This window comes from Gorilla gorilla, chromosome 16 (assembly GCF_029281585.2).
Source record: "Gorilla gorilla gorilla isolate KB3781 chromosome 16, NHGRI_mGorGor1-v2.1_pri, whole genome shotgun sequence".
Lineage (NCBI taxonomy): Eukaryota > Metazoa > Chordata > Mammalia > Primates > Hominidae > Gorilla > Gorilla gorilla.
The window spans coordinates 75,929,137-75,944,070 of NC_073240.2; the positions used below are offsets into that span (position 1 = coordinate 75,929,137).

At 51.1% G+C, this 14,934-nt stretch overlaps 1 protein-coding gene and 1 pseudogene across 8 annotated transcripts in view; both read left to right on the plus strand.

Moving 5' to 3' along the window:
• Positions 1 to 651: 651 nt before the first annotated feature.
• Positions 652 to 1,419, plus strand: LOC134757270 (small ribosomal subunit protein eS17-like; annotated as a pseudogene).
• Positions 1,420 to 1,723: 304 nt separating this feature from the next.
• PPCDC (phosphopantothenoylcysteine decarboxylase) overlaps positions 1,724 to 14,934 on the plus strand; it is a 35,414-nt gene continuing 22,203 nt past the window's right edge. For 3 of the 8 annotated variants that reach the window (XM_004056539.5, XM_019010883.4, XM_019010884.4), the window contains exons 1-2: positions 1,729 to 1,773; positions 6,405 to 6,611. In XM_004056539.5, coding sequence (XP_004056587.1) covers positions 6,426 to 6,611 — 186 coding nt within the window. In that variant the 5' untranslated portion in view covers positions 1,729 to 1,773; positions 6,405 to 6,425. Of the gene's footprint in view, positions 1,774 to 2,516; positions 3,880 to 6,404; positions 6,612 to 14,934 lie in introns of those variants that run through there. The other 5 variants (XM_063698717.1, XM_063698718.1, XM_063698716.1 and 2 more) reach the window with 5 other exon arrangements.

Below are 14,934 nucleotides of genomic sequence, written 5' to 3' on the forward strand. Positions count from 1 at the left end.
GCGAGGTGGTGGGCGCCTGTAGTCCCAGCTACTCGGGAGGCTGAGGTGGGAGAATGGCGTGAACACAGGAGGCGGAGCTTGCAGTGAGCCAAGATTGCGCCACTGCACTCCAGCCTGGGCGACACAGCAAGACTCCATCTCAAAAAAAAAAAAAAGACACGGCTGGATCCCTGAGTAAGGGATGGTTTGGCCCAGATGGTCCACTGTGGCCAAGGGCAGGGGTAGAGCAGAGGCCCCACCTCAGCTCAGGGCAGGGGACTCGCAGCTGGTTCAGCCACCTCAATGAATACAGAGGTTCCTGGGGCCTGTGAAGGCTAGAAAATGAAGGGGGCAGGGAAGCACGCCAGTGTGTGTTCTCCTGCCGCCTTCCCTTTGCCCATTCGATGCCTTCCACCTGGATCGCTATTGGGATCCTGTATCTAACCTCCTGGCTGTCCTTCAAGGTTCATTTCAAGTCACCCTTCAAGAAGGCTTTCCTGCCTAGAGGTGTTGCTTCCTCATGGAGGATCTTACCCTGTCATTTTCTGTGTCCCTGTTTGTCTCAAGAACAGGGACACATCTGATTTATCTCTGTATCCTGTGCACCTAAAATAGAAGAGGCTTGGTAAATATTAAGTGCCCCGAGCCCTCTTTTACTAAGGACCTGCCAACATGGGCCCCATTCGCACTAATACCATGAAGATAGCCCTTTTCTATACTTCATCATAATAAAGTACTACACACACCCGGGCAGCAACTTCCACACAAACAAGCACATGTGCAAGGAGATCACCATTATTTCCAGCAAAATGCTCCCCAGGGCCGGGCGTGGTGGCTCACTCCTGTAATCCCAGCACTTTGGGAGGCCAAGGTGGGCAGATTGCTTGAGCCTAGGAGTTTGAGACCAGCCTGGGCAATAGAGTGAGAACCTGTCTCTACAAAAAATACAAACATTAGTCCGGCATGATGGCGCACTCCTGTAGTCCTGGCTACTCCATAGGCTGAGATAGGAGGATGGCTTGAGCCCAAAAGGTGGAGGTTGCAGTGAGTGGAGATAGCACCACTGCACACTCCAGTCTGGGTGACAGAGCCAGACCCTGTCTCAAAAAAAAAAAAAAACAAACAAACAGACAAAAAACAGCTCCCCAACAAGATAGCAGGCTACAACATGCATGTGATGAAGCTGATTTGAAGCGCTCAGTGAGAGGTATCTGCATCAAGTTGCAGGAGGAGAAGAGAGAAAGGAGAGATAATCATGTTTCTGAGGTCTCAGCCCTGGATCAGGAGATCATTGAAGTATTAACAGAACCTGACATTAAGGAAATGCCGATGTTTTTGGACTTTGGCAGACTGTCCAACCTGCAGGTCACTCAGCCAACAGTGGGGATGAATTTCAAAACGCCACGTGGAAGCTGTTTGAATCTTTTTGAGATACTGTAATAGTTTCAATAAACCTGGGACAACAGCAAAAAAAAAAAAAAAAAAAAAAAGGCCCCAAGCAACGAGCAGTGTGTGTGGGGCTGATAGGATTGAGGAGAGGAGGTCGGACAGTTATGCCAGCCCCTATCGAGAGTCCCAGCAATACAAAGAACAGGGAGCCAGGGTTTGCTCCAGGATTTCCCCAGTGGACTACAACTCCTGGAAGGCAGAGAAGTGGACTACAGCTCCCAGAAGGCTGCGCGACACCCCCCCCCCGCCCCCGGTGCTCTCGTGAGGCGTGCCAGTCAGATTCCGCGGGAGGGCGGCAGAAATACCGCGATATTTGGGAGCGGCCCCGAGACGCGCCTGGCGCGGGTGAGCAGTGGAAGGGGTTGGGAAGCCGGGTTCTCGCCGCGGCGCGGGAGGGGAGGTTCGGGGAGCTGTGTCCGCGAGCGTGGGTCTACGGCTGTCTGTGTGTGTCCTTACTTTCCCCTGTGTGCCCATGAAGCTCTGTTTGCGACTGTGCGTGGGTAGGCGGCCGTCCATCTGTGCGACCTCACTTTCCCGGCTGTACGGGTGGGGCCGCCTGGAGCAGGAGGGACTCCCGAGCCCTGAGTGGAGGGTTTGCATCTGTACCCGTCCAGCCCGACTTTGTGCTGCTCTGCGATTATTTGTCCAGTGTCGTTTAATCTAGTTTAAATGATGGCCGTGTCAGCTCCTCACACTGAGCGCTTACCCGGGCTGCCCAAAGTACAAAGTGTATTTAAAAAGTTGGTAAAATTAAAAAAGGAAAGCCATGGGATGTTGGAAGTAGCCCTAGGCCTGCCAAAAAGTGCTGAGTGCTATTTTAAAATGAGGCCAAATCTTGTCAGAAAAGAACTTCTTGCTGTCCTTGAAGTATTTGGAAGCAGGTGCTAGATGGTGAGCAGGAGAGGTTGCCAAGTTGGGGAAGTGGTGGGTGTCCTGGAGCAGGGGTTTCCACATCTCTCACAGTGGCTGGGAAGTAGCAATTCGCAGTCACTGCCTTTCTAGTAGCCCACGTGTGTGAGTGTGTGTGTTAGATACATTCATCCCTCAGTATCCGCAGGGGATTGCTGTATACTTTTTTTTTTTTTTTTTTTTTTTTTGAGACAAGGTCTCATTCTGTGACCCAGGCTGGAGTGCAGTGGCAGGAACATGGCTCACTGCAGCCTCGACCTCCTGGGCTCAAGGGATCCTCCTGCCTCAGCCTCCTGTGTAGCTGGAACCACAGGCATAAACAACCACACCCGGCTAATTTTTATTTTATTTCATTTTTGTAGAGACAGGGTCTCACCATGTTGCCCAGGCTGGTCTCAAACTCCTGGCTCAAGCTATCCTCCTTCCTTGGCCTCTCAAAATGCTGGGATTACTGGTGTGAGCCACCACACCACCCTCCCGTATACTCTTTTTTCTTTTCTTTTTTTTTTTTGAGTCAGGGTCTCACTCTGTCTCCCAGGCTGAAGTGTAGTGGTGCAATCATAGCTCACTGCATCTTCGAACTCCCTGGGCTCAGATAATCCTCCCACCTCAGCCTCCCAAGTAGCTGGGACTGCAGGCACGTGCCACCATGCCCTCCATATAATTTAAATAATCTCTAGATTACTTATAAAACCTGATACAGTGTAAATGCTATGTAAATAGTTATACACTTTTTTTTTTATTGTGGTACTATTACTATATTTTGAAATGGTCTCTCTGTCACCCAGGCTGGAGTGCAGTGGCACAAACGTGGCTCACTGCAGCCTTCTAGGCTCAAGCGATCCTCCTGCCTCAGCCTCCCAAGTAGTTGAGACCACAGGCATGTGCCACCACACCTGACTAACTTTTAAATTTTTTGTAGAGCTGGGGTCTTGCTATGTTGCCCAGGCTGGTCTCGAGTGCCTGGGTTCACTCAATCCTCCCACCTTGCCCTCTTAAATTGCTGGGATTACAGGTGTAAACTGGAGCAGAAGCCTGGGCGGCCGGTAGTGAGGGGCTTTGATGTTAGGCTAAAGGATTCAGGCTCATAATGGATCTTGGATCCCTGCCTACCCACCACCCACTTCCCTTTTTTGGTTCTGCTTTGTCTTAGGCTCAGTTCTCATCCTTCCTGTATTGAGCTTGAACGTACCCTGTCTGGCCTTGCTTTCCTTGCTCTGTCTTTAGTCTGGTTCTGTGCCAGCTCCACCTTTGCCCATATAGGGACTGGCAGGTATCCCTGAAACCTAAAACTCTGCCCTGAATTAAACTCATCAGAGGAGACTTAAACATCACAAGCTGAGGCTCTTTGCTCTGTCTGTCCCTGTCTTTCTAGAGGATAGAGAAGCTGCCATTTTTCTGGGTGTGGCTTACCTGCTTGGCTAGTGCCCTGGGATCTTGAGGCTCAGTGATCAAAGCCTGTAGCCCTATAACCTGCCCGCTTGCCAACTCTTTTTGCTGCTCAGGAGTTCCTGTGAATTCAGCAGAGCCCGGGGAAGTCAGGTAATACAGCTACCCTTCCTGTGCAAATAGGTGACTCCAACAGGTTCTGGTTAGAGTAATAGACTTACTGGTTTGGAATTTGATCCTCTTTGCAAGCAAACGAAGGAATCCTGCCAGCTGTCACCCTTCCTGGAATTCTCAGGTTGAACTGATTGGACCTCACCTCCAAATGTTGGTTAAATGATCCACTTTCTATTCCTCAAGTATATTAAGCACACACATACACACACACCCTCTTTTTTAGGAAAGTAGGTAGGTTTGATCCTTAGCACAGCTTTGCTAAGCAGGCTAAGTACTGTATTTTGGACTATAGTGCCTGCTGTGGGGAAGCAGTTGAAGTCACTAATACAGATTCCTGCCCCAAGTTTAACTGATTGCTTTACCTGTTTCCTAGGAATGAGATCAGCTTGATGTGGAGGAGGTTCAGGGGCCTCAGAGATAAAATTTGGCTTCTGGTTTTGCAGGAATCTACCTATCCTAGCACCGGTTGGCTAGGGTGGGACAGGGTCAGGGTTTGCGATCTGGCAGGTAAGTTTCCCTGGAGAATAAAGAATGTACCTCCATCACCTACCAATGATGTGTTCTGGGAAGAAGCTGGCTGGTAGGCCCTCTGTACCTTGTCAGATTCTAACAGGGCTCCCCACTCCCTGGGGTAAACTCAGTTCTCCAACTCTGGCCAAGCATTGCCCTGGTTGGGGCCCTGCAGTGGAGCAGACATTGAGATTACTGGCAAATCAAACTTTGGGTGATCTTGCCCTAGGGAACCAGCCTGTGCTTAACCCCTGCTGAGAAGTGGGATAATGCAGCCAAACATGATCCTCAGCCCACGTGGGTTGTGCTCAAGTGCTGAAGGCAAATCCTGGGCAGAGAGGCTAGAGAGCCAAGGGGCCTGTGAGTGAAGAGGAGATAGGCCCCTGTGGATGCTCAGCCATGGAGGTAGCCATTGGACAACTCACCAGCGCTGCTTCCTGGGCAGCTGCCTGGGTTTCCCTTGCCATGCTGATTCTTTTTTGAGTGCATCTTCTAGGATCTTCTGTCTTGTACGGAGAGCCCCTTACTGCTCTCTTTCATGTATTGACTCAAAGTTTCTGCTGGAAGGAGCTTCAGAGATCATCTGGTCCTACCTCTGCATTTTTCAGATGAAGGGACAGGTCCAGGGAGGGAATGACCCTGGACCAGGGTCACTCCAGGTCAGGAGCACACCATGGTCAGGGCCCAGGGCTTCTGATTCACAGGCTAGGTATCTGTCTTCTGCCTCACACTGCCTTGGAGGGTATAGTTATTCATTCAGCACCTGTTCAGGACTGCCGGCTAGTGGACTGCTGGTTGGCAATTAGACCCGGTCACACATTCAGGGAGCTTGCTGGTGGAGGGAGAGGCAAGGAAACTGATGTGTTAATTGAGTCTGTGATCACCAAAAAGGTGCATCCCAGGGAAGGACTGATCTCAAATAATTTCAGACAGGTGTCATTCCTGTCTTCTGAAACTCAACCTACAGATTCCCCAGAGGCAGCTACTGTGTTTTCCACAATTCCTTTGCATGGTGTTCTTTGTAATCGGTCTTCAGTGATGGTTGCTGATGAAGCACGTTCTGCTGGCCCAACCCGCCACGTGTAGGTTTTGGTGTCCATCAGCCATATTATCATGAGCACACACTTCTAGCAATGTCTGAGAGCCAGAGGAAGAAGCAAACCAGCTAATCTCCTGGGGTGGCCTGCATCCCCTTTATGCTGGTTTCTTCCTGGGCTTTGATTTGTACAGTGGTGCCCATCTTGATTAACAGGGACAGGGACAGAGAGGCAAATCTCTTGGCTCCCTGGAGCACCCAAACCTCCTTGTTGCCCAGGGTTCCACCTCACGAGCATCTTTGGAACCCATCCCTTCCTGCCACTTCCTTTCACCAGTCAGCCCAGTCCACCGCAGCAGCTCCTCTCGCCCTCCAGTCTCTCCACTAGCAGGGTCCCTTTGACACTATCACCAGGTGCCAGCACCATCTTTCTAAAACCAAAACTCCTCACCCTGGCCCTCGCTGCCCACGGCATTCTGGCCTCACCCTGACTTTCAGCCTCACTTCCTGCCCCTCTACCACCCCCCATCACACTCCGGCCTCACTAGTAAGCCACTCCCTGTTCCCCAACCTGCCACCCTCCTCAGGACCTTCACCTTTGCAAGATTTTTCCTTCCTTTGAAGTGATTTCTTCCTGTCTCTGAAAAACTAACTCGTCCTTCAGGACTCAACCCCAACATCATTTTTTCTGGGATGCAATCTCTGACTTCTAGAGATGGTCACCCTGAGCAGCCACGCACCTGGTACAGCCCTTCCCCACAGCACTGCATCATTCCCTTGTGACTGGCCCATGTGTGGGGAAGGTGTCTCACTTTCTTATCAAACTGTGTGCTCCCTGAAGCCAGGACTGCTGATCCCTTCCGCTGCCTCAGCCTCTGGCCTGGGGCCTAATACGTGGTGCTCCGTACATTCTGGTCGACTGTATGAATGAAGGGGGTGGCCCTTGTTCTGCTTTTAGATCCTAAATCCCGACAGCTTTATGGAGCCCAGGCCTGGCAGGCTCCCAGAACTTGAAGCCACCAGACCCCACATGGAACCAAAGGCCTCCTGTCCAGCTGCTGCACCCTTGATGGAGAGAAAATTCCATGTTCTTGTGGGTGTCACGGGGAGTGTCGCAGCCCTGAAGTTGCCTCTTCTGGTGTCAAAGCTTTTGGACATTCCTGGGGTGAGTATCCTCACCAGATAAGCATGGCAGCCTCCGGCATGGGAGGCCGGTGCTCCCGGGGACGGCCCATTGCTCTGCAGTACATGCAATTTTCTTTTTCTTTATCATGTTAATCATGCTTGTGGAGGTCCTGTGTGTGTGGTGCTCTGTGGAGGATTCAGGAGACAGAGACCAGTGCCCAGTGTAACCAGGGGCTAGATTAGATAGTACAGACAGATCATGAGGGGAGGCTAGGAAAGGACCCAGTGAACGGAGGGTTTGGGCTCCCATACATTAACCCTGAGAATCCGTGAAGTCCTGTGTGGGAGGAGGGCTGGCTGGAGAAGTGCAGCAAGTTCTCAGTACCCTCTCCTGCCTTGGGCTCCCCCACCCCTGCTTTCATTCCGCCTTGAACACTGTGGCTGTGTTCTCCCTCCTCGTGAGACCCCATGGTTGTCTTGTCAGTCAAATGCTCTGAAACCCCATTGCCTGAAGCTCTAGGTTCAAACTTTGCTCCTTCAGGTGTTCAGAGCTGCCCCAGGGGCCCCTGACTGTGTGCTGGGGTCAGGGACTCCAGCCCCTGTCCTTGGCCAGACCCTCAACTTGGATCTATTTTCTATATTGGGGTTCTGGTGCAGAAGTTCAAGGCTTTAAACAGCGTGAAATCTAACAGGGAGTGGCCCCACTTCCTAGTTCCACCTCCAGGGCCCTATGTTGGTCTGTCTTATCCCCCTTGGTCTTTGCGTGGCTGGGCCCTGCTGGGCTGGCTGCCCTCTCTGCTCCTCTCTCGCCTTTTCACATTCTGTGCAAAGCCTTCCCTGTCTACCCCAGCCCAGCCCCTGTGGTTTTGGCCCCTTCTTTTAAACTTATTTGACATAGAACTATAGGTTGCCTTAGACACTGCTGGTGTTACTGGGCCCTAGTTTTTGGTGGGGTCTTGTGAAGTTGCTGGGCCCCAGGCCTGGCTTTTCCCTCTCGTTATCAGCTGAGCACCCAAGGTGCAGTGGCTGTATCTGGCATGTCCAGCAGGGGGCGGTGCTTACTCACAGATGACCACGTGGTCCCATCAGCTGGGGCTGGGCTGGGAAGTGTTTCACTTTTTTACTTTCCACCAACTTCCACCCAGAAAGTCACCCCATCACCCCACCCCCAGGGCTGGGATAAGCCATGAAGCTGCCAGCCAGGGATGACAGCCAGGCCAGAGTGGGGGAGGGAGGAGAGTCTCGTGGCACTCTGACACTGGGTGCTGCACTTTTAGGGCAGTGCTGCTTAGGCCCAGCCACCCCCTGTGTACCCAGAAGCATTGGTAGGAGCTGGCCAGCTAGAGCCGTGAGGGTGGGAGGCCTCTGCCACCACCCCCTGGGGAGGGAGGGAGTCATGCAGTTCCCTTTTCCCATAGCCCCAGAGCAAGTGAGTTTCCGGACTAGGGGTGGATAGGGGTGGGGAGTCCTATCCCAGGAAACAGATGGGCAGCCTCAGAGCGGAGGGAAATGGCAACCCTACCACTTCCTCCCATCCCACGCAGCCAGCGTTTGGCGGGAGGGGGGTTGTGAGGAAAGGGTTGCCTGGAGCAGGGAGGCGCTCCAGCCCACCCCAGGGCCTTTTAGCCTGGGCCCCATGGGATGGCAGGCCATGTCTGGAACAGGACTTGGCTTCCCCTCTCTGGTTGGAGTTGATGCCAAAAGTGAGGCAGCCAGAGGGCACTGAACTGGGAGGGAGGGCTCCCCGACTCAGCCTCTTGGAGCCTGCCTTTCCCATTTGAAAACAGGGCTGATTCCTGCTGCCCATCCCCCAGACTCTTGTCAGGCTCCCTCAGATGTTGGCTGGGGTGGGAGGGGTCACAGATGAAAATGGTCCTGTGCCAGTGACTCAGCACAGAGCCTGGCATGTTGAAGCACTCGGTTGTGTGTGTTTCCTGGCCATCACCCTGTCTTTTCCCCTTGTTCACGTCCTTTGGGCCAGCCACATGGTGTGGGGCAACCCCACTGGGAAGAGCCATGGAAGCCACAGTTCACCTGCTCTTGTGGAGGGCCCATGCCTTTCATCTGCAGGGAGACAGCTCTCCCAGCCTGGCCTTGCTTATTAGGGCCCTCGTGAGGTGTTGGGATCCAAAGGTAATCCCTGGATTGCCTTGTGTTGGCCCCAGTGGTGGCGTCTATCCCTGCACACTCCCCTTCACTCCCTGATGGCCCTGATCTCCGCATGGCCTCCTGCTGGATCTCCTGCAGGAGCATCATTGTCCCTTGGAGCAGTCACTTTCAGCTCTTCGCCTGCTGAGTCATGGGTTCATGTGCTCAAGGCTTTCCGGAACTTCCTTAGGTACATCCAGATTTTGTCTAGCACATGAACAGCTGGGGTGTGGGCTGCAGAGAGCTGGGGGATTCTACAGATCTGGCCCATCACTGTTCCTGATTGACCAGTATGTCCAGACATCCCGGGAAAGCCGCTAATGTCAAGGTAGCCAAATCAGGGAGACTGTGAGGGGTGGTGGAGAGACATGGATTAGCCACAAGCCACACACACCAGCAGTCAGGGAGAGTAGTCACTAGCAGAGATGACCTTGAGTATGTTGGGGCAGGTGGGCAACCGTGTCACAAGAGAGGCAGCTGAGCACATTTCTGATGCTGGGACCCTGGGCAAGTCAGTTCTTTTTGGCCATAATTTTCTTATCCACACAGTGAAGGAGGGGCAGGTTCTCAAATGATCCATCTCCAGGGCCTCTTCTGGCACTGGTGTTAGAAGATTCTAGATGTGAGGGCAAAAAGGACTAGGACCCAAAGGCAGCCTGAGAGAAGGTCCTGGGGCTCAGGAGCTTCAGGATGCCAGGGGTTTTGTAGTTCCATAGTTGTCATGTAATTGAGTCGCAGTAAAATCCGGATTGTCAGCTCAGGCAGTTTCTTCCCTGGGGTTGGCAGCCTGGCCCATGCAGGGGGGCAAAAATGGCTTTCTCCGTCTTGCTAGGCTGCTTGGCTGGGCTATGAGTTCAACTGACTTATAAACAAAATTAACAGGGCCGGGCGCGGTGGCTCACTTTGGGAGGCTGAGGCGGGCGGATCACTTGAGGCCAGTTCGATACCACCCTAGCCAACATGGTAAAACCCCAGCTCTACTAAAAATACAAAAATTACCCGGTTGTGGTGGGCGCCTGTAATCCCAGTTACTCAGGAGGCGGAGGCAGGAGAATCGCTTGAACCCAGGAGGCAGAGGTTGCAGTGAGCTGAGATCATGCCACTGCACTCCAGTCTGGGTAACGGAGCAAGACTCCATCTCAAAACAATAACAACAAAAAACAAGATCAACAGGAGAAAACCATATTTAGTTACATATCTGCACATGGGTGTACCACAAAATATGAGATTCCCAGAAGGGTGAGATGGCTGAAGCCTGTATAGCAGCCTGAGCTACAGAAGGAAATAGGGGCTTGGGGCTTCTGGGGATGGTGGCGACACAAGTTATGGGAGGGTGAGGGGAGGAATTATACGGTCTTTTAGGCAGATAAAAACCTCTCAGATAATAAAAGATGCCTCAGCAGATTGTCAATAAGTCAGTCTTCCTTTCTCAGGGAGGGGGACTCAGGACAAGGGGAATCCCTCTTTAGGCAGATAAGAGAAGTTCAGAGAAAGTTCCTCCCTGCATTTTTTTTTTCCCCAGTGCCTTCAGGTTTGAAATAATCAGCATACCAAAGCCGCATATTATGGGGTGGCATTTCCTGAACTCCTTCATCCACACCCTTCAAACTTGGGAGGAGAAGACAGACATCGCCCTAGCTTTTGCCAGGGCAGGTGTCGGCAGAATTCAGAGCCAAAAGGGGATTTCTAAAGATAGAGAAAACCCCCGACTCAAGGAGGCAGCAGGCCTCTGGCTCAGAGAAGGATACATTTCTAGGGTGTCTGTCAGGACATCCAGGTCTGTCGAGGGTGAGGAAAAGAAGGCTCTGCTCATATGTAGTGTGGAGTAAATTCTGACTTTCTGGAGGACCACTTGACAATATTGAGAGAAATTAAAACATGTTCATAGTCCTTGATTTACCCACAGGATTAAACTCTGTGGGGTGTATTTACAAAGTAAAAGGATGTCCATTATAGCATTATTTATAATTTCAAAGCAAAATTGGAAGCAAACAAAATATCCAGCAGTAGAGAGCTGTGGTGCCCTTATGGTTTATGGGACAATCTCTCAGTGGATTACTTGGCAATGATTCAGAAAAATGGGGTGGCTCTCTCTGTGCTGAAGGGAGCAATCCTCAAGATGGAAGCAGAATAAGCAAAGTGTAGGAGCTAGCAAACTGGACCCCTCGAGGCCAAATTCGGCTCAGTGCCTGTTTTTGTATAGCCTACAGCTAAGAATGATTTTTACATTTTAATTTTTATTATTTATTTTTGAGACAGGGTCTTGTTCTGTTGCTCAGGCTGGAGTGCAGTGGTGTGATCACTGCTCACTGCAGCCTCGACCTCCCAGGCTCAAGCAGTCCTCCCACCTCAGCCTCCCAAATAGTTGGGACTGCAGGCGTGCCATCACACTCTGCTAATTTTTTTGCATTTTTTTTGTAGATACAGGATTTTGCTATGTTGCCGAGGCTGGTCTCAAACTCCTGGGCTCAAGTGATTTGTCTGCCTCCACCTCCCAAAGTGCTAGGATTACAAGCATGTGCCACTGTGCCTGGCCTGATTTTTACATTTTTAAATGGTTAAGTCAAAAGAAAAATAGTATTTTGTGACTCAGAAAAAAAGTGATATGAAATTCAGATTTCATGTCCAAGACAATTTATTGGAACACAGCCATACCCATTCATTTACGTATTGCCTATGGCTGCATTCGTGCTACTACAGAGTTAAATCATTACGACAAAGCCTAAAATATCATCTGGCCCTTTATAGAGAAGGTTTGCCAACCCCTGGTATGCAGCCTGATTCCTTCTGTGTGTTCTTATACTGAGTTACTGCGCACAGTTTTTTCCTCTGGAGGTGGTTACCCTTGTGAAGGGGGACCAGTGGAGGAAGGGAAACTTGCATTTTTCATTTTTGTATCATTCTGTTCAGTTTTAATTTGTAACCTATGTGTATATTTGTGTGTGTGTGTGTGTTTGTTTGTTTGTTTTAAGTCAGTGGGGCTTTTGGTGGGAATATTGGGGAACATTCTTGGTAAGTTTGTGCTTCTTTTTTTTGAAGTGCTCACTGAGGAAAGAGCAGAAGACATAAGGCCTGGTTTGAGGATTTCTTTTTTTTTTCTGGATGGGGGCCACCTGCCCGCTCTGTGTCCTGATGTGGAAACTCTGAGACCTTTATTTGTGCCTCTGCCTGCTTGGCTGGCCCCTTCCTCCTCTGGCCTGCAGCCCTGTCGCCTGCTCCTCTAGGGACAGAGCTCTGTCGGCCTCTGGGCAGAGGGTCCCGCACCCCAGGGTCCTTCCCTGCTTGCCCAGAACAACGTTCCTGTGCAGAGCCTCCCTAGACCACCTCCCTGGTTTCCTTCTTGAGAATTTTCTGAAGTTGGGGAAGCACACAGAAGGGTTGGCATGAGGAGCTGACACAGCCAGAACACCAGCTCCCCCAGGGGCAGATGAGAGCACGACTGTTTCCTGCAGAGCAAGGTGGGAAAGGTCAGGGTCACAGAAGGGCTGGGGTGGTACGGTGAGCTGGATGGACCCCTACCATGTGGTCTAAATGGCCCATGCATGGGTCATAAGGGGAAACCAGGGACAGAGGAAGAGGGTCTCGCCCACGGCCTTCCAGGGAGTGAGTGAGTTAGCAGAACTGGGGGCTTGAGGCCAGGTTTCCTGGGTCCTATCAGTGAGTGAATTGAAGAGCTCAGACCTGGAGCTCATTCTCTGCTCAAGCTCACCAATGCTTGAGAATGGTGGAATTTGTGGATTCCTATCTTGGTCTGCCTCGCAGTTAGGGGTTACCTGTACCCCACCTATCTGTTAGACTGAGCCCTAGCAGAGGCCAGAGCTTGGATCTTATCAGCCCTGCCCCCACCATATAAGAGGCTTAGTAAATGTTTGCCGAGTAGAGGCATCATCATGAGCCATGGAACCCACTGAGCCAACCGGAACTCCCTTGTGGGTTTTGTTAAGGAGGCCACCTCCTTCACAGCTCCCGCGCCTCATGTGCCAACCGCACTGGGCCCCAAGAATCCTTCGTCCTAGAATGTACCCACCACTCCCCTGCTTAGGTTAGTGTCAGCTTCTTAGCTGGCCGCTAGGACCTGGGCACAGATCTGGAGCATGCCATCGTCAACACTGGTAGACCCAACGTCAGAGTCCTCTGCTGTGCGTCCTGGCCCAGAGGACTGGGCCACCAAAGCCCTGGGTTCCTTGTCTTGTCACAGATTAAGTGCGGGGCTACCACTTCCTCTTTAGAATCCTCCTTGGTCTCCAGTGGAGGCATCATCACGCCCTACTAGAAACACCTGCTCTCCAGCCACTCAGCTGCTAGTTCCAGTTGGGCTCTTCTCCTTTTCTTGTATATGCCAGAGCTGTGCTATCTGATATATTTAAATTTTCTTGTATATTCCAGAGCTGTGCTATCCGATAAATGTAAATTTGAATGTGGCAGCTGCTTGCCACATTCAAATTTAAATTTAAATTAATTAGAATTTAATAAAAAATTCAGTTCTTCAGTCACAGCAGTCACACCTCAGATGCTCAGTGGCCATGGCCAGTGCTGCCACACCCTACGGCACAGGTAGGGCCATTCCCATCATTGCAGAGATGGAAATGCTCTTCACGGATAATGCTGTAGAGTTGTGGTTCTCAACGGGGGCGATTTTCCCTCCCAGGGGACATTGGATAATGTCCAGAGACATTTTTGGTTGTCCTAACTTAGGGATGGTGGTGCTACTGGCTCTTGGTTCTAGTGGGTAGAGGCCAGGAATGGGCTTGGCGGTGGAGACTCAGGCCATGGGATTTGTCTCATCCTGTGGCTGCAAAGTGCCTCTCCACGAGTTCCTTTGATAATCTTCCCCAGAAGTAGCCTGGCCACACTAGGGGCCTGAAGTAGAAACGGGAGGTATCGCTCTAAATCCTGATTCCATTTCTCCTGACCAGACCCAAATCAGGATTCCTGATGTCTTTTCAGCAAAGAAAAGGAAACTAGACTTGCCAACTGTTTTCAGGAAGGAATCGCTATACATGCTAGATAAAATGCAGGCAGCTTATGTAATAGGGTCTGTCCAAGCCTCAGTCACATACACAAAGAGATTCAGCTTAAAACTATTAGCCATAAAAACTTTTCTCAGGTAGGCTGAGCGTGGTGGTTCGCACCTGTAATCCCAGCACTTTGGGAGGCTGAGGTGGGCGGATCACCTGAGGCCAGGACTTTGAAACCAGCCTGGCCAACATGGTGAAACACTCTTTCTACTAGAAATACAAAAATTAGCTGGGCGTGGTGGCGCACAACTGTAATCCCAGCTACTCTGGAGGCTGAGGCAGGAGAATCTCTGGAACCCAGGAGGCAGAGGTTGCAGTGAGCCGAGATAGTGTCATTGCACTCCAGCCTGGGCAACAGAGCAAGACTGTGTCTCAAAAAAAAAAAACCAAAAAAAAAAAAAAACAAAACTTTTTTCTAAGTGGTGTCAGCAGGGGACCAAGCCGGGAGCTGCCTTTCAGGAATTCTGTGGCATATGGGGGATTCTCTTTTAATGCCCAGCGCTGCTTCTACCAGGACCCACAAAGGTGTAAGAGAAAGCCAAGGAAGGCTCCTGCCCTCAGGGAGTTTCTGCCCTGCCAGGGCATTTGCTGGGAAAAGGTCAAGGTAAATGAGTAAACGGTCAGAATTATTTAGTATCATAGAAGATAACACATGGTTTTATTTATTTATTTATTTATTTTAATGTGTACAGGGCCCAGCCCTTGGCTCCCAGGACCTTTTGGTGGAGTGAATGAAAATAAAAGAACAAAGCCCATAGGGCTGATGAATCAGATCAAGTGACATCCCTCTAAAACCAGAAAAACTAGTCTGGGCCTGCTAGACAGCACTGGGGTCAGTCAGGGTCACCTCCAAGGAGAGTCAGCTGCTTCAGTGGGTCAGAGGTGGGGCATCAGGAAGGACCTGCCCATCACATACTCTTCGCATTACTCCTTAGTGAAGACCTTGACCCCAGGAGGCTCCCTAACAATGTGACTGTAACCTGGGAGGGTGGCTAGAGAGTGTGGAGCCTCTGAGAGGTTAGGCAAAGAGCTTAGAGGGAAGATCTCAAGCAGGGTGAGAGGCTTAACAGGACCCCGGGTGGAGCTCCCCAGGGGACAGTGGGGGCCTAAAGGCTCTGAGACCTTGAGTGACAGTGTAGGGAAAGAAGAAAGGGTAGAGCTGAGAGGGAGGCAAGAACCCCTGAATCAAGGGCATTA